A 17165-nucleotide genomic window follows, 5' to 3' on the forward strand; every position below is an offset into this window, starting at 1 on the left:
GCCTACAACCACTACTGTCTACACAGGTACAGTATCTACTGCCTGTAAAGTGTACGAGTGCCCCCACGCTGCAAGCCATGGGAACACAGTCGATGAAGAAAGACGGGACGGTGCTTTAGCTACCTTACCTATTAATTTGGTGTGTGTGGTAAGGAATGCAGGGGGGACACCCTTTAATAGAAAAGCTTCCAATCGAAGGTCAACAAGAATTTCTCTCAACGGGTGACGACGGATAAAAATGTTTTTTGTAGGGTATTTTGCCGCCACCAAGTTATGATGGAGTGATGATCGTCATCCATGATGGCTGCCACCTTTGCATGAAGAAATACGAGGGTTGATGATGAAGACTCGATCAGCCCTCTAAGATCGAATCAATTAAGTCTACTAACCACCTAGAGAGTACTTTGCTGCTAAAGATTGCCTCTTGAGTGGATATCATACTCACCTCGGTCGTTTTCTTGGCCGTGACGTCAGCTTGGTTGTTCCCTGCGATCAAATGTTTTTGAGTCTAAACAAACCCCTGGCAGATTTCATATTCAATGCGCCCGTTTGGTGTCTCGGGTTCCATTTAGCGAGAGTGCGTCAGATCGGCGGGTTAACCTGCAGATGGGTGAAATGTGTCCCTGATTTTACAAGCATGTTTTCTTGCTGGATAAATGCAATGATATGTTGTCATGATATGATCTACATCAGCTTAACCCAATTCATGTCACTCTGGATTGTGATGAGTTGAATAGCCCGTCTCTTTGAGGTTTTCTCTTTCTTTTTTGGGGGTGACACTCTCAACTTGGGGCGTGCTTTTTCCCTATTTCCATTCTATCGGCGGCATCCTCGGGGTTTCCCATTTGGGGTTTCCATCGAGTGACACCATCCACTGTACACACCCTTAGAGGCCCCCACTCTTCACTGTTCACCTCCCGGCCATACGGGGCTTCGGGGGCTCATTACTCGACATTTGGCGGCCGGCTGCTGGGTCTTGACCCTGACTCCGGCGGATCCACTTGCTAACCACGCCCGACCGGGACCTTATCATTGTACAACTCTTGTTTGGTTCCCCGTCAATTACTTGGTGCCTAGATTGGTTGCTGGAGGTGTGAACTATATTGGTGTTGCGATGGCAATATTAAAGAAAAATTAGAAGAGACGAGAAATGTATGATGGAATGGCAAAGAATAATTAACGGTCGCAGTGCAGCGTGAAGCAGTACAGCATGAAGATGGTGGATATTAATTCCGCTTCATCAACAACCACCATCTTCTCTTCATTCTTCCACTCCCTGCCCTGGGCTTGGCCAAACAAGGCTATCTCAACTGACCCAGTCTTCTTGTCTTCACAGGCCATTTCATTGCATTAGATGTCTCCATCGCTCCACGCGCTGCTGAACTGAAATGCGCTGTAACCTCTGGCCGATCTCTTAAAAGCTCAACAGCATCCCCGTCACCCGCAGGGTTTCCAACAATTCCCCCAGATTTCTCCTGCTACTTTATTTTTTCCTTTTCTCTTTCATTATCTTCTCTCCTTTTCCCCCTGAAAGCGAGTGAAGAAATACAAAGGTTGGGTTTTGGTGACGACATCATATCACCTTAAAACACCACACAAACATCGTCCTGCGTGTATCTGAGCGCCCACGCCTTGCCTCAGAAGAATCCCCATCTTATCTGCGCGATCGATGTCATCGAGGATCATCGTCTGATCGATCCACTTCCATTACTATTCTTGTTTCTTAATTGTCTCGTCTCGACTCGTCCCTCGTTTTACCTATCACATCCGGTAGTGGGTAATTCACCACTCACTCCACCACCAGCTGAACAAAGCTTTTCTCTAAATAATCTTTGCTGGACATTGACTCTCTCCTATCTCTCTTCCTTGTTTGATCATCGCAACAAAGCCCTCGCGTTGTGAACATCATCAACAGGGGCCATCATGAGTTCAGATCCGCCCCCAAATGGCGGCTTCGAGGAGAAGGACATTTCGATGAAAGAATTCAACCTCAGACAACCACCTCCCACAAGAAATCCTTCGCAGTTCAGCGGCCAACAATCAGAACCTGCACAAACAACTTCACCTTCACTACCTCCTGTCGATGGAAGAAACTCGGCTCCTCCACCTGCACTCGACACGTTTCCTACTCTACAAGCTCCTGTCGTCACCAATGACTCGCATTCACTCCGGTCGCCTCTTAGCCAGCGCGCAGATGCTTGCCGACTGGACGATAACATCGAACTTTTGCGAATTGAGCGTGCTGTTTCTGCTGAGGCTCGCGACGATGTCAGCTACATGAAGAAATCGCGTGCTCACAACTTTGAGCCTGAAGATGCTTTCAATGCACCAATTCCCTCCGAGACCATGCACAAGGAGAAGGAACAAGATCCCGATGCTAAGCTGCTCAAATTCTGGATGTTTCTCAGAAAGTTTCCTCGATTCGTCCGATACTGCCTGTACGTGGTCCCAGGAGCTGTTCTACTTCTTATTCCCGTCTTGCTGGGTAAATTCGCAATCAAGGCCGACGGCAAGCGACGAGATGTCAACGGTGTTGATCTCATGTGGTTCGGTATCTGGCTTGAGATTGTCTGGGGAGTCCTTTGGGTTTCTCGCATGATCAGCAGTCTTTTACCCCCAACTTTCAAGCTCGTCGCCAAACTCTTTGGATCTACCAATGCTAGCAAATGGAAGGATATTGGATACCAGCTTGACCTACACACAGCCGTCTTCCTCTGGTTCCTCGCCATCCTCATCTCTTTCGAACCGACCATGCTGAACCACAACTTCCGAGACCGAAAGCCACACTGGGTTGAAATCATGAACAAGGTCATTATTGCCTTATTCACATTGTCAGCTCTCAACTTTGTCGAAAAGATCCTCATCCAATGGATCGCTTTCACTTTCCATCAGCGAACCTACGCGACCCGAATCAACAACAACAAGGCAGATGTTGGACAACTTGTTCATCTTTACGAGCACGCCAAAGCTCACAATGAAAAGACCGACTACTTCTTCCAGCGCGGCAGTGACTCCGCTAGTGGCGCTCAAACTCCCATGCAGACTCTCCAGGACAACGCTCGCCAGATCTTTGGCAAGGTCGGTTACGTTGCTGGCCGAGTCGGAAACGATTTGATCGGTCGCAAGATTGACAGCAACCACCCTCGCAGGGTTGTCAACGAACTCCTTCGAAACACTCAATCGGCACATACCCTGGCTCGTCTCATCTACCGTTGCGCTGTGAAGGACGGCACCGACCTGGTTTACGAAGAGGATATGAAAGAGATCTTTGGCAGTGAAGAGGAGGCCGAAGCTGCTTTCATGATGTTCGACAAGGATATGAACGGCGACATCTCGATTGACGAATTCGAAGCTGTGTGCAATGAAATTCACCTCGAAAAGAAGGCCATTGCCGCTTCGCTCAAGGATCTTGACTCGGTGATTAAGAAGCTCGACAAGGTCTTTGTTTTCATCATCATCGTCATCACCATCATTGTCTTCATCTCGATTCTTTCTGGTTCAGCTGCTGCTGCTCTCGGTTCCGCCGGTACCGTTGTTCTGGGTCTGGCCTGGGTTCTCCAAGCCACCGCTCAAGAGTTCCTCCAGTCCATCATCTTCGTCTTCGTCAAGCATCCCTTTGATGTCGGTGACCGTGTGACTGTCTACGGATCTACCGGTGACAACATGATGGGTGACGACTTTTACGTGACCGAGATTTCTCTTCTCTACACCGAGTTTAAGAAGATGCAAGGTCACATCGTGCAGGCTCCCAACTCGGTTCTCAACAACGTCTTCATTCTCAACCAGCGACGATCCAACGGTCTTGCCGATGTTGTTCCTCTGGTGATGCGTTTCGGTACACCCCAGCACATGATCGACGATCTCAAGGAACGAATGACCGACTTCTGTCTTGCCAACAAGCGTGATTATGCTCCTCGTATCATTACCGAGATGGTCAAGATTGATGATGTTCGATCTTGCATGATGAATATGATTTTCTTCCACAAGACCAACTACCAGAACGAATTGCTGCGTCTCAACCGTCACAACAAGTTTGTGACTGAACTGATGACTCAAATGGTCAACGTTGGCATCCAGTCCCCCTTCCGCATCGAGCCCGGTGGCAGCCGCGAGCACCCCATGTACTGGTCTGGTATGCAGCCTCCTCCCTATGGCAAGGAGGCTGATCATGGCAACGGCAACGGCGGCCATGGTGTTGACCTCCACGACAAGCCTATGTACCACGATAGACCTCTCCACTCTGAGGGCCCTCCTCTGAGTCACCAACCCTCGAACTACAGCCGCCGTGGAACATCCGAACGCATGCGTGCCATGGACAACAGCATGGACTTCCAGGACGTTTTCGAGAACCGACGAGAAAATATTCAAGCACATCGCCTAGCCTCCATCAGAGAGAAGGAGCGTGGTGTTCGAGCCGAAGACGAGGCCGATCGACGATCGATGGCCAGCTCTTCAGGATTGGACCGCATCGCCTCGACAGACAGCCGAAGACATGTATTCAACCGAGTGAGGACTGGTTCCAAGAGCAAACCTCCCGGTAACATTGTCTAAGGCTTCTTATGATACTTATGAAAACCAAAACTTTTTACCAAGCATATAGAGATCCAGATTGGCATATCTGGAGTGGTGTATAATTTTCTTTTTTTGTTTCGTTTCGCGCATAGATTGCAGCAACACCATACGAAACAGATTGACTCGGCAACACATAGAGAGCAGAAATATTAGACAAATTTTATTCTTAATTCCCAAAACTCCATTATCAGGTAGAGAGTGAGTCAAAAGAAGCACCGTGATCATGGACTCTGACGTGTCATGGGATGTAATTGTCATAATGGACCATCGCGACGGGACGATACAGGGATAATCCTGGGGTAACGAGAATGATGTAATGTTGAAAGTAAGCGATCTCGTACCTGAAAGTCAATCGATGAATCTCATCTCATCTTAGAACGTCTGTTCATCTTATAGGCTATGCTGCTATATATATCCAGTAATTCATAGCTCTCATTTGGATCATCATGCTACTACATACAATCCTTCAAGAAGGAGTCAGACCCCTCAATCAAGGCTGATACCCTAGTTCAAGGGAGCCAAAACCATGGTGGTAATTAGAGCTGCTAGCGTAATTAAAGGGTCCTATAAGTCCAGGCCCTACAAGCTCTACAACCAATAGCCAGAGTCCATTCTGTAGCTCGTCGGCTAAAGTGGAGAGACTGATGTTCAGCTCCCGCGCATCGTCTTCAGGCCCTTCGTAGTTGAAACCAACTTTCAGGTTAGGCCGTGTACAAGGGATGAGAATGCTTGAGCCTGAAGCTGTTTATATATCAGTAAATTATCATTGTTTCGTCTTACATCTTGATACTCTGTTCTGTCAAGAAATTGTTGTTGCGCCGTCTTTGTCCTCCTGACAAGCCCATCGCTGCCTTAGGTCATTTACATCCAATGATTAGTCGCTGCGTTGTTCAGCTGAAGCTCGCCCTTAACCACCCCCAGCCACAACGCATCTTCCAAAGCCTCGTCTTCGAAGAACGATTCGAGTCGAGTCGACGAGTAATCATGCCCACCGTCGCGGCGCAATAATACCGACTTACCTTCCAAGCGAAAATATAGAACCATGTCAGGCCTTCCAGACCACTGGGAAGCCGACTACGACGGCCGTCGCTGGTTCTACAAGTACAAGCCCACGGGACACGTTCAGTACCACTTCCCCAAGGAAGGCGACGAGTTTCCGGACTTCATCGATAGCTTTTCGCCCGTGCCGGATCTTGCGCCTGAGGAACGGCTCGAGTCGCAGCAGCAGGTGAGGAGGCAGGGCAGTACTACTACTGCGCCTGCGAAGCTGAGCCCGAAGAAGGATGATGGCGGGTATGGTATGTCTGCTACGGCGCGGCCGGTGAGCATGACATTGGATGGATTGTATGAAGAGGAGCATACGGTGTTTCAGCCTGAGAACTTCATGTATCTCGGGCCTGGGACGTATACTGATGTGAGTCCGATGGCGGAAGAGGAAGAGGAGGCTGCGAAGAGGACTGTCGCGGGAGGTATTGAGGAGAGATTCGATAAAAGTCCTTCGAAGGGTGTGAGTCCTTTGCACAGTGAAAAAACGACACCGGCGCAAAGTTCTTCGCATGCAGGTCCAATCGCAGAACCAGTATTAGTACCGCCTACAGTCGTTGAAGAGATCCACGAAATGCCTAGCCACGAACCTCCGCGAGCGCTTGATCCCGTAGGCATCATTGCTGAGATGCCAACATACGATACGGCGCAAGCGCATATCGAAACGAACCCTCCACCGATCGAGATGGGAGATAATACAGTTCTCGCGCCGATTGAGAAGAGCAGTCCTGTGGAAAAGAAGAAGGATGAGCCGCAGCTTGCGCCAGGGTCGTTGAGGAACTACAGTCTGCCGATGCAGCCTCTGAGGACGACTGAGGAAACACCTGGGATCCAACCCGAGACCCGTGTAGAGATACCGCCTTATCCTGCGCCCTTGCGACGATCAACATTTCAACCTGGCGGATACATGGCGAACGCGAGTCCAATCCAACCGCCTGATAGAGGTCATGCTGGTACGCCGAATGTGCTTTCGCCGCCCAAGGTGCCACCTAAGCGTCCTTTGGATGAGCCGTCTCAACCTCAAATACCTCCAAAGCATACTTTCGATCAGTCGTCTCAATCCAGTTTACCTCAGGGAGTTGCCAACAATGCGCCTTATATCCCTGGACAGGAGCCTGAGTTGTCGCATATGCCATCTGTGTTGAAACCAGCACGTGGAAAAGGTCCTGGGCAGCCTGTCTCTCAACATGCGCCTGGCCCTTCGAGAGGACCACAGGGCCATGGTTATGTACCACCTATGCCAGGAAAACATCCGGCATCTATGACTCCAGCGCCTATCGTCCAGCAGCAACGCCTTGAGGAGCCGCGAATGGGTGTTCAGAGAGTCAATACTGTCCCTGATTCACTGCCATCCCAAAGACCACAATCTGTGATTCAGAATGGGCAACAGGGAGTGCCACACAATACAGCGAATCGACCGCTTATGCAGAATCGGCCAGCCAGTGTGTTGCCTGATATGATGGGAATGCAACCGCAAGCTCAGTATCAGAGTCCGATTGATAGCGTTCCGCCGAAAGGGCTTCCTCGATCGGCAACAGCAGGACCTACAACTCCGTTTCCTCCATACCCGGTCGACAATCTCCCTTACCCTGACGACCAACCACCATTTCGCAGAGGGGATCTTCCATATCCTGAAGAGCCTTTTATGCAAAATCCAATACTACCAAACCAAGGTCCTATCAGCCCCTCGTCTCCAGTCCCAAACAATCGACGACACTCATCGTACGGCTCTGCCATGGTCTCGCCGGATTCAAGGCACGGGAGTATGTCGTTTCCTCTCCAGAGTCCCTCTCCCATGGAACACAGTCGCCGTGCGTCTACCACTTCAAATCAGATTCCCAATTATACACCTTCACCTGTATCGCAGGATTCAACCCCTCCTTCTGCTCCAGGAAATCAACATCAACAAGGGTCTTACTTCCACATGCCAGATGGCGAGAGTCAAGGTTATAATAATGCTGCCCGAGATGCGCTCCGCAAACAATCTTTGGGCCGCGGTGTAGACCCAAGACGTAACTCTGCTGGAGCAGACCCCGTTTCTGCTCAGCGCGGATCACCTCTTTCACAGCAGAACGCACAAGGCTATAATGCAGTATCCCAAGCGCTGCCACATTTGCAGTCTCCACCACAGATATCTCAGATCAATGCCGTACAACAGAATCAGCGTCCAGATGCCGCTTCTACACCACCGCCACAAGGACAGCAGAGTCTGGGACGAATTGAAGAATACGAAGAAGCTCCGAGCGGAACTATCAGTCGGTCTTCAACGACGAGTATAACATCTGAGATGAGGAAAGGTTCGTTTTCTTCATCGGCACAGCCGAGCCCGATGGGGAGTAGAAGAGCAAGTTTGCAATCAGAAAGTCCAAGGAATGTTCCACCCGGTCAGCAAGGACATATGCTCCAGGGTTACACGGGGCAGCCTATGCCCCAAGCACAGACTCCCCAAGGTGCTCCCATGCCGCCTCAAAATCCAAAGCAGCTGCAGAGGAAACCCTCTCAAGGGAGCGTGCCTCAGCTTCAGGGCCGACAAATGCCTACCCATGATCCAAGGATGGCTCAGGGAATGCCTCAACAGCAAGGTCCTGGGCCACAAGGACAACCTCTGCAGATGCCTCCACAACAAACTCAAGGCAGACCGCCTCATCCTGGGCAGATTAATACTCAAGTTCAACATGGTCCCCAAGGACCTGCATCTTCTGTGCTACCTCCAAAACCTGTCCCAACACGACTTCAAAAACGATCTTCGTATGGTCCACCAAGCCCAGCAGGACAGATGGCTCCTCCAAACTCAGCTCTTCAAGGGCCTTTGCCTCCTAGCTTGAAGGCACAGAATCAAATGTCAGGACAAATAACTCCTCCAGGGCAACCAAATGTTCTCCAAAAGACGCCCACTGGTCGCGTACAGCCTCATGTTCAGATACCTCAAGATCAAGGAAGTTGGCAGCCCAGCCCGCATCCAGTGATGCCTCAAAATCAACGACCGGTTTCAATGCAACCTGGATCATCACAGAGTGCTGGTGCGAAGGAAGGCAAGGAAGGAAAGAAGTGGTTGAAATGGTTGAAAGGTGGTTCCAAATCTGTTTCGCACAGTCCGACGACGCCAGTTATCTCTTCGCCTATCTCATCACCAATTGTCGGACGTCCAGGTTGGGGTGGGGAGTATGCGCAGCAGGCTGTATGGCAACCCGGACAACCTATGGCTGCTGGGCCGCAACCAGGTCCTCAGGGCAACCTCCCGCCGTCGCAGTCGATGTACATGCCTCCTCAACATATGCAAATGCAAATGGCCCCTCAGCAGGCGCAGATGCAACCTCAACCCGCACGAAGAGCATCCTATTCTTTCCAATTAGCTCCTGAACCGAATCAGATGGGCTTCAACCCTAATCAGCCCGGTCAGATGCCTATGTACGCCGAGCAGAATGCTCCCCAAGCAGGACAATTGCCACCTCAGAGGAGATACTCTCCTCCCCAGCAGGGGCAAGCTCCTACTCAACAAGGGCAACCGTCTATGCAGCAAGGACAAGCGCCCCCTCAGAAGAGATACTCGCCTCCTCAGCAGGTGCAAACGCCCAATCAACAAAGACAAGCGTCTATTCAACAGGGACAAAATTCTATCCAACAGGGACAAACGCCCCCTCATCAAGGTCAAATGCGCCCAAAGTCAGAACAGCTGTCCTTCCAACAGAGATTATCACTTCAACAAACGCCGATGCCAGGAAGGGTTGATAACAATGCTCCAATGGTTGCTCAGGCTCCGCCTTCAGGTCCAGGAACAATGCCTCGACAGCCTGAACCTCAGAACCAACCCACAGGAGCACCTTCTATGACAGGACCTCCGGTGAAGATGTCTTCTAATATCCCAGAGCCTGTTATGAATGCACCTGTGGGGGCTACCTCCAATAACGTTCCTCGTCAACAACTAACACCACCACGTCAACCCTCTCCTGGCCAGATTAGACCTTTACAACAGGTTCCTTCTCAGCCTAAAGTATCTGAGCCTTCACAGTCATCTCAAACCCTTACACCCAATCATCTCCAACATGATACAACTGCAAATGATATACCTTCGCCACATTCACTCGCAGCGGTGACTCCAGGAACTCCTATAAGCCGCATGTCTTCTACGAGAAGTTATTTCTCTGACGCCGGCTCCATCACGACGATCGAGGTAGCGCAGGCTCAGACACAGCCTGTGTTGAAGCCTTCTATTGTTCAAGTCAAACGAAGATCGACAGACATGTTGACCCAGTCTCATGACGTGCCGTCGAGTTCGGATGCCACTCCAAGAATCTCTGAAGAGACAAAGCGCATTGTGTCAGAACCACCTTCGCCGCCTTCAACCCTTCAGCATCAGCAACCCATTGCACGACCTGAGCCAACACCTCAAGTTGATGTTCCCAAGGACAACGTTGTGGCACATTTGCCCTCCTTTGCTGCTACACGGCCTGAGCCGACGTCTCAAGCTGATGTTCCTAAGGACGTTGTTCCGGCTCCTTTGTTCTTCAACTCCGATGCTCCAAAGACTGTTCAACCCGAAGCTCTGACTGAACTTGAGAACAAAGAGCCGCAAGCTCCATCGCAGTCCGAACAAACCTCGTCCGCTCCCACCAACAATTTTGTCCCAGACCAACAGAACAATCTTGTCGAAGCCAAAGCGAAAGAGGTTCAGCCAGAACCTGCCAAGCCTGCCAAGCCTGCCCCCACGGTTGAAGACAAATGGGCAAAGAAGCCCGTGATAGACTATTCTGGTGGAGATTGGGGAGATGATGATGATTGGGAGTACTAATTAATATTTGAATTATGTAAATACGATTTTCACATTTTTCACAGCGATTATATAGCGGAGCACATTGTTTAGTTCTTGAGATTGAATAGGGTAATGGGGGAGTTAATTGGAAACGCCTATCTTTGATAGAAAACTTACCTGATAATCAGACCATCGTGAGAACTCGGGCCAGCCCGTACATTCTTCTACTGTTTCTGACAAACCTCTTACCTTCCTGTGATATCCTGCTTACCATGTGTCCCATCAATCAAACGCGAGGAAAGGAATACTTAGGTCGCAATCTCTCTTTCTTGCATGCCGCACTAACCTCTGCATAGAGCTCATCCTTAAGCTTATGTTTGCAATCGCTTGGGTCGTGGTGTCCTTCCTGGCATCTTGGATTCTTAATGCAACGGGATGATCTGAGTGCCTTGTGGACAATGTCACAGAGTTCATCCTCGAAATCCCATGCGTCGAGGCCCTCATACCACTCTTTCTCCGCCAATATGCGAATACGTTCACGTTCGATGTTGGCTTCATTCTGGGCAGCCTCCCGTGGATTATCGAAGGTCAGGAGTCTAAGGGCTCTGATGGTGTCAACCCCTTTCGCGTAGCGCCTGATAGATGCATCCTTCATCTCTTGTTTGGGACCAATATCTTGCTCCTCCTGGTCGGCGACAAGAGTGCCCTCAGAGGGTTCAGATTCAGGGTCAGAGTCATTGTCGTTGTGATTCTCATTCTGAGAGTGTTCATCTGGATGTTGTGAGCCTGCTTCGTCAACGTCGCCGGCTTCTCTCCGTTCACCAATGCCACGTCCCCGGGCTGCGTCTCCTTCGGAGTTGTTCTCAATGGCTGGGGGGTCCAAAGGGACATACAAATCTTCATCATCGTTCCAGTTACCGGCTTCTTCCCAGCCATCAACGTTAAGTTCCCAGGCTGCGTTTCCTTCGGAGTTGGTTCTGATGATTGGGGAATACAAATCTTCGGCATCATCCCAGTCACCAACGTCTCCCCGGTATGCGTTATGTTCGAGGCCGGCCTCGAAGACTGGGATATAATACAGGTCGTCATCGTAAGGATTCTCTGGTCCTTCAAAGAGATCCGACATAGGAGGGCTGATTTCGCGGTCCTCTTCGGATGGCGAGATGGGATAGAGATCCGACCACACAGGACTGATTTCGCGATCCTCTTCAATGGGATCAGGGCTTGGCTTCTTGTTGGGATGAGCAGAGGTCTCCTCATCGTCTTCCGAACGCTTTCGCTTACCACTCTTTTCCTCTGACTGGCGAGGAATGTTTTCCGACTGCTCCTGGGCTACCGAGTCGGGATCGAGGCGTGGCTTCTTGGTAAGATGACCACGAAGCTTCTCATCGTCGTTGTCGTCGTCTGAGCGCTTTCGCTTACCTGAAGTATTTTGCTTTCCATTATCGTGGACAGGCTCCTGTGTGGTAGAAACCGCGACAGGCTCCTGGGGCTTAGAAATAAGAGAACCCATGATTGTTGTTTGACGTAGTCGTTGTGAGTTGAGTGGTGTTTGTGAGTGGTGTAAGTTTGGAAGCTGTTGGTTTGTCTTGAGAGTGTGATTGTTGATGGAATTGGAACGAGTAAGTTTGGAGATGGCATCGATGCATATATAGTTGGATCTTTTGATGGATTGATTGTAAGTGTTCGGTATGTTAGTTTCTGTGTAATCGAACAACTAAGTATGCAATGACATTGTTCCTGTTCCATGATATGCAGTGTGAAGTAACATACCTTCTTTCCTTGTCGTCTTGAACAACAATACCAGACCTATTGTGGTAAGATAAGACTTTCTGTTCTTTGGCTAAATCTATTGACTTTGTTGTCTTTACGCTACGCTACATCAATGGAACAAAGCATTGTGTTCTGTCCTGCACTCAAAGATGACTTCAACTCTTGTAGTGCGCTTGAGCCTATACCACAATCTTCCAATAATAACTCATGGTTACTTTTGGTGCTATTACAACGTCCAGCAGTCATAGAGAACCAACAGTCTAGCTCTAGCTTCTATCTACCTAAGCTGGTGGAAAGGACTTACACGAGAGTAATGAATGAGTGGAAGTGGATGGGTCATTGACTAGAGAAAAGTGTGCTAGCGTACGCGTCGCTTAGAATATAATCTCAAATAAAAGCTTCTGTTCTCAACAAACACATCCGGTGTGGTGTATCGGTTAGCATACCGCGTTTTCATTACTGAAATTCCGCGGCGAGCGGGGTTCGATTCCCCGCACCGGAGCACATTAATCTTTTGCATTTCCCGATTACTTTTTGCTCTATTGTAAACTTTGAAGGTGATCGATCAGCTAAGCTTTTGAGTATTTGTTGTAAGTTGAGTGGTTGGCAGAATAGGTACCATGAAGCAATGTCGTCTAACTGACACCGGTCATCAACTCTAGACATGTCTTTCCTTCGCCGGCTTCATGTTGCGCAGAGTTCATTCAGTATTTATAAGTTACATATTGCAAATCATTCTTCTTTATGAAACCTTTTAAACAAACACTGATGCTCTACTATTGCTCTATCCTCTGTGATTCTGTAGTTCTGTCATAATGCATCCCAACAAGGTATAAACCCTCCGAGGTCTGTTACGGGGCAGTCCGAATCCCGGGATCCCCACCACCCTTCCGTCACCTTCCAGCTTCCCTCCACTTTGTCCGAAACGTTGAGTCTCGACATAACAACCAACACATACAAAACCTACGCGAAGTCGAAATCACCACATACAAACCGAAGCGTCTTTTAATACCGTTCCCTCTTAATATCCTCGTCGCACAGCATGGCGCAATCAACCGCCCACCGCCGTCTCCTCCAAGAGTACCGCGCTCTCACCAACAATCCCCCAGAGGGCATCACCGCAGGCCCCATCACAGAAGACGACCTCCTGCACTGGGAATGTCTTATCCAAGGACCAGAGGGCACACCTTTCGAAGGCGGTGTCTTTCCCGCTGAGCTCAAGTTTCCAAAGGACTATCCTCTTGCCCCGCCATCTATGCGCTTCCTCGCCGATGTGTGGCATCCAAATGGTCCGTCACTCCCGCTGTTTGTCTCACGGCGCTTACTGACTTGTTGATAGTGTACCCTAGCGGTCTGGTCTGCATTTCTATCCTGCATCCTCCCGGCGACGATCCTAACCACTACGAACATGCTTCTGAGCGATGGTCACCTATTCAGTCTGTTGAGAAGATCCTCATATCTGTCATGAGCATGCTCGCCGAACCCAACGACGAATCTCCCGCGAATGTCGAAGCCGCTAAGATGTGGCGCGAACGACGCACTGAATACGAGAATAAGGTCCGCGAGGGCGTTAGGAGAATGCTGGGTCTATAAATAATAGGAACAAAGTGGCAAGGGAGCATCGGCGCACATCATTTTGGCAGGTTATGGCATAGCATGGTGTTCGGCAGCGGTTTAGCCGCCTAAATAAAACTGTTCATATACTCATCCCTCCGAGAAACGCTTCTATCGTGAACGCTCTACAAACTCCATCTCATGCATAATCGCTCATAGCCCGTTATCCGCCTTAAACTTGTCCCAGCTCTCGTTGAGAGTGCTAAACACCAAACCAGCAATCAACCTTACCTCGGTACTTGCGTCTTGAGGAAGCTGCAGAGTGTTAGAATGGATCTTGGAATATTGATATAAGTGCTTACCTTATCAGGATGGGTCTTCGCAATCGCCTTCATGTAGTTGATCTTGACCTTATTTGCCATGACCAGCTCATGCAAGCCGACCTTCTTCCACCCACTGTTCTCCCACAACACGGTATCAAGACTGGCAATAAGAGCACGCAGATTGTCTCGCTTTCCGTCGCGCCATGCAGATACCTTAGCGTCGACCTTCTCGGATAGAATAAACTTCTCATCATCCTCCTTAGCTGCAGCCTGGTTTGCCTCACGGAGGCGAGTAACAGCTTCAGAGCTCTTCTGAGGTCCGAGACTAGCTGTAGCCGTAGGTCTGGGTCGAGGCTTAGCAGCGGCTGGCTTAGGTGTTGGCTTGGGCTTGGGTGCCAATGTGTTTTGACATCGCTGTCGGCCTTTAATGGCATTTGATCCACCAACACCGCTCTCGACACACAGCTGCCAAACCGCGCTGGCATCGGCCCACTTCTCCATCTGTTCGAGAGCCTCAGCTTTCCTGCTCAGGGCCTTACCATAGAGGTCTTTCAAGTCTCGGTTCTCATCTACGCCGCTCTCATTCTTAACAGCTACTGTTTCTCCTTGGCCATTGCCAGGTCCGATAAGCTTGAGTGCCGTATCAGCATCCTCGACAGCTTGTTTCGGCTCTCCAGTCTTCAGAGCAGTCAAGGCGCGGTTGCATAGAAGTAGAATGGCAAGAGGATGCGTAGGTGGAACAGTCGACAGGGAAGAAGAGTACGATGAGTGAGCGGAAGCATAGTCACCTCGCTTGAAGTGAGCTGTGCCTTGAAGTCGGTGTTGTGTTGAAGTTTGCAAGGCAACAGGGCTGATAGAGGGTATCTCTCGGGCTGGTCGTGGCGCAGGTCTTGGAGCAGGTGAAGGTCGCTTGGCTTGTGGTGTAGGTCGAGGGGATGGCTGAGCTGATCTTGTGGGTAGAGACTGAGATGGCTGAGATGGCTTAAATTCCTGTGAGTTGAAGAGCAGGTCTGGTTCCGGCTCAGCTTGCCTAGAAGTTGGCGCTGGTGAAGAAGCCTGTGAAGATGTCTTGTTTCTTCTGTTAGGACTCCTGTAGGTCGACAAACTGTCATCATCTGCAGCCAACCGGCTAAGTCGCGATTTCGAATCAAAGGCCGATGTCGGAGGTGGTGCCTGTTGTTGCCATCGAGGAGCAGGGCTTGAGCGGCTGCCAGCAGAATGAGCAGGTGATTGGCCCCTTGGGGGTTGGGAGCTTTCCCTCTGCTCGGCAGGTCGACTGTTAGTACGACGAGGTTGAGGGCGGCCGCCATCAAGCATCATGGCTTCATCTGTAGCATCTGCCCGGGCCTTGCCTTGCGCCTTAGATGACTGCTGCTGCTGCGCTTCTCGCATCCACTTAGGTTGGTTTGGGTCGCCACCTTCTTGATTAAAGTCGGCAACGGCCTGCTGCATCTTCTTCTGTCCTGTTTTCCAGAGTGAGTTGGCAGTCTTGAACAAGCTGTTACCCACAGCAGCAGCGGTCTTGGCCAAGTCCTGGTCTCCTGCGGCTGGTGACCTGCTGTCACTTCTAGGAGGCCGGCTTCCTGGGGGTCGGCTGCCAGGCCTACTAGAGCTAGCTGACGAGGGTTTGCCTTGCGCTTGTTCCTTGGATTTTCGGTGCGCTTCATCCAGAAGCCAGTTGACTGCAGCTTGTGCATTGTAACCATCACCGCTCTCGACCAGAGCACGTCGGGCATCATCGGCAGAGAATCCATAGTCCACAAGTTGAGCCACCGCTCTATCGAATGGGTCCTTGTTGACTCGAGGTTTTCGCTCAGCAAACTGCTCTCGCGCTGGCGGAGCTGATTCATCAGATGAGCTTGAGTCGTCGTCCTCGATAGGCTTTCCAGGTTCAGCTTGGGGTTGGCTTGCTTCCTGCTTACGTCGCACTTCATCAACAGGTCGGCCAAGATCACCTAGGAAGTCATCATCGTCAGCCTGCTGAATAGGCGCCGCAGGAGCAGCAGTAGGCTTGAACTCGCTCAAGCCGAATGGATCATCATCTTCGACTCCAAATCCACCTCCATTTGAGCTAGGCCCGCTAGTTTTCCACGCGTTCGGGTCGCTCAGGTTGATCGGCGGCGCGGTTGGGGCCGCATTCGCTGGTGTCGATCGGTGCGATTCGGGAGGGGGGTAATGGCTCGCATTGTCGACTTTGGTGTCTTTATTGAAGGCAGCAAAGAGATCGTCATCGTCCGATTTGGGGATACTGGATACCGGCGGCGGTTGCAATGCAGGACTGGCCGATGCACCTCTGCTTCCAAGTGTGTCCCAGTGCTGCCCATTACCGAATTGAGCCTCCTGTTGCTTCCTCCTCTCCTCCTCCTTCTGACGCTTCTCAGCTTCGAGTTGCGCCTGTCGCTCAGCCAAAGTTAGGTTCTGCTTCGATTTTGCCGGTCCAAAATTCATCAAGTTGCTGAAACTATCTTGCGATGGCTTCACTGGTGCCTGAGCTGCCTTGGGTGCCAAGGATCCAGAGCCCTGGGTAGATAAAGGCGTGTTGCGTCCAGAACCTAAAGGAGATGGTGTTGGTCGCATTGACGCAAAAGCCGGGTTCATTACTGGCAGCTTCGGTTGGCCGCCAGCTGGCTTTGAAGACCAATCGAGGCCTGAAAGGTCGTCCATCGTGTGAGAGCTGGTATGTTATTGGAAATAGTCAATCATAGTACGATAAGGTGAGTTATGAGTTGTCTTCTGTGCTGTCGCAACTGGAAGCTGCGACCCCATCCAGGGGCCGCATCCGGGTGTGGGGTTGTGGCTGTGTAACTAGTTTGGGTAGTTCTTGTGGCTCGCCTATCACATGATTGTAGCATATAGAGTTGCTAAGAACACGAAAGTTTGGACAAATGTTTATGCGATGTTCTTCAAGGAATTATCGAGAATTTACGATACTTGTGAGGAATTGAGTGCATCAGTGGCTTGACGACGTAGTATTGGTATTCAATAAAAGAGCATGGATGAGACATGTGGTAGAAAGAGGTCGGGACATATCAGTCATGTCTGTCATTAAAGACACTGGCACTCTCTGCATTTCAGATCTTATTCCCTGTGGCCGGGTTTCAATTACAAGCCCGGATTTATTCGATTTCTCATATTACCAACAACGGAGG

General features: G+C 50.3%; 4 protein-coding genes and 1 non-coding gene across 5 annotated transcripts; 3 read left to right on the forward strand and 2 right to left on the reverse strand.

Moving 5' to 3' along the window:
- Window positions 1-1632: 1632 nt before the first annotated feature.
- B0J16DRAFT_52653 (Mechanosensitive ion channel-domain-containing protein) lies at window positions 1633-4559 on the forward strand. The gene has a single exon (XM_046134001.1). The coding sequence runs from the start codon at window positions 1924-1926 to the stop codon at window positions 4549-4551; it is 2628 nt and encodes an 875-aa protein (XP_045985920.1). The 5' UTR covers window positions 1633-1923; the 3' UTR covers window positions 4552-4559.
- A 6069-nt stretch (window positions 4560-10628) lies between these two features.
- B0J16DRAFT_394123 (uncharacterized protein) lies at window positions 10629-12023 on the reverse strand (the record flags this gene model as incomplete). Its single annotated transcript, XM_046132113.1, has 1 exon — window positions 10629-12023. A coding segment is annotated over one exon (1371 nt), but the record flags the coding sequence as incomplete, so codon positions are not given.
- A 535-nt stretch (window positions 12024-12558) lies between these two features.
- On the forward strand, window positions 12559-12641 carry B0J16DRAFT_t52. Its single transcript has one exon. It is a non-coding gene; the product is annotated as a tRNA-Glu (tRNA).
- Window positions 12642-12701: 60 nt separating this feature from the next.
- Window positions 12702-13833, forward strand: B0J16DRAFT_299274 (ubiquitin-conjugating enzyme/RWD-like protein). Its single transcript, XM_046124528.1, has 2 exons — window positions 12702-13428; window positions 13479-13833. The coding sequence occupies exons 1-2, from the start codon at window positions 13182-13184 to the stop codon at window positions 13730-13732; spliced, it is 501 nt and encodes a 166-aa protein (XP_045985922.1). The 5' UTR covers window positions 12702-13181; the 3' UTR covers window positions 13733-13833.
- Window positions 13834-16787, reverse strand: B0J16DRAFT_281501 (uncharacterized protein). The gene is made up of 2 exons (XM_046123943.1): window positions 14056-16787; window positions 13834-14008 (listed from the first exon to the last, which is right to left on the reverse strand). The coding sequence occupies exons 1-2, from the start codon at window positions 16678-16680 to the stop codon at window positions 13907-13909; spliced, it is 2727 nt and encodes a 908-aa protein (XP_045985923.1). The 5' UTR covers window positions 16681-16787; the 3' UTR covers window positions 13834-13906.
- Between the last annotated feature and the right edge of the window lie 378 nt (window positions 16788-17165).

This window comes from Fusarium flagelliforme (assembly GCF_020744385.1).
Source record: "Fusarium flagelliforme strain FIESC 12 MPI-CAGE-AA-0113 chromosome Unknown B0J16scaffold_2, whole genome shotgun sequence".
In the NCBI taxonomy this organism is placed as follows: domain Eukaryota; kingdom Fungi; phylum Ascomycota; class Sordariomycetes; order Hypocreales; family Nectriaceae; genus Fusarium; species Fusarium flagelliforme.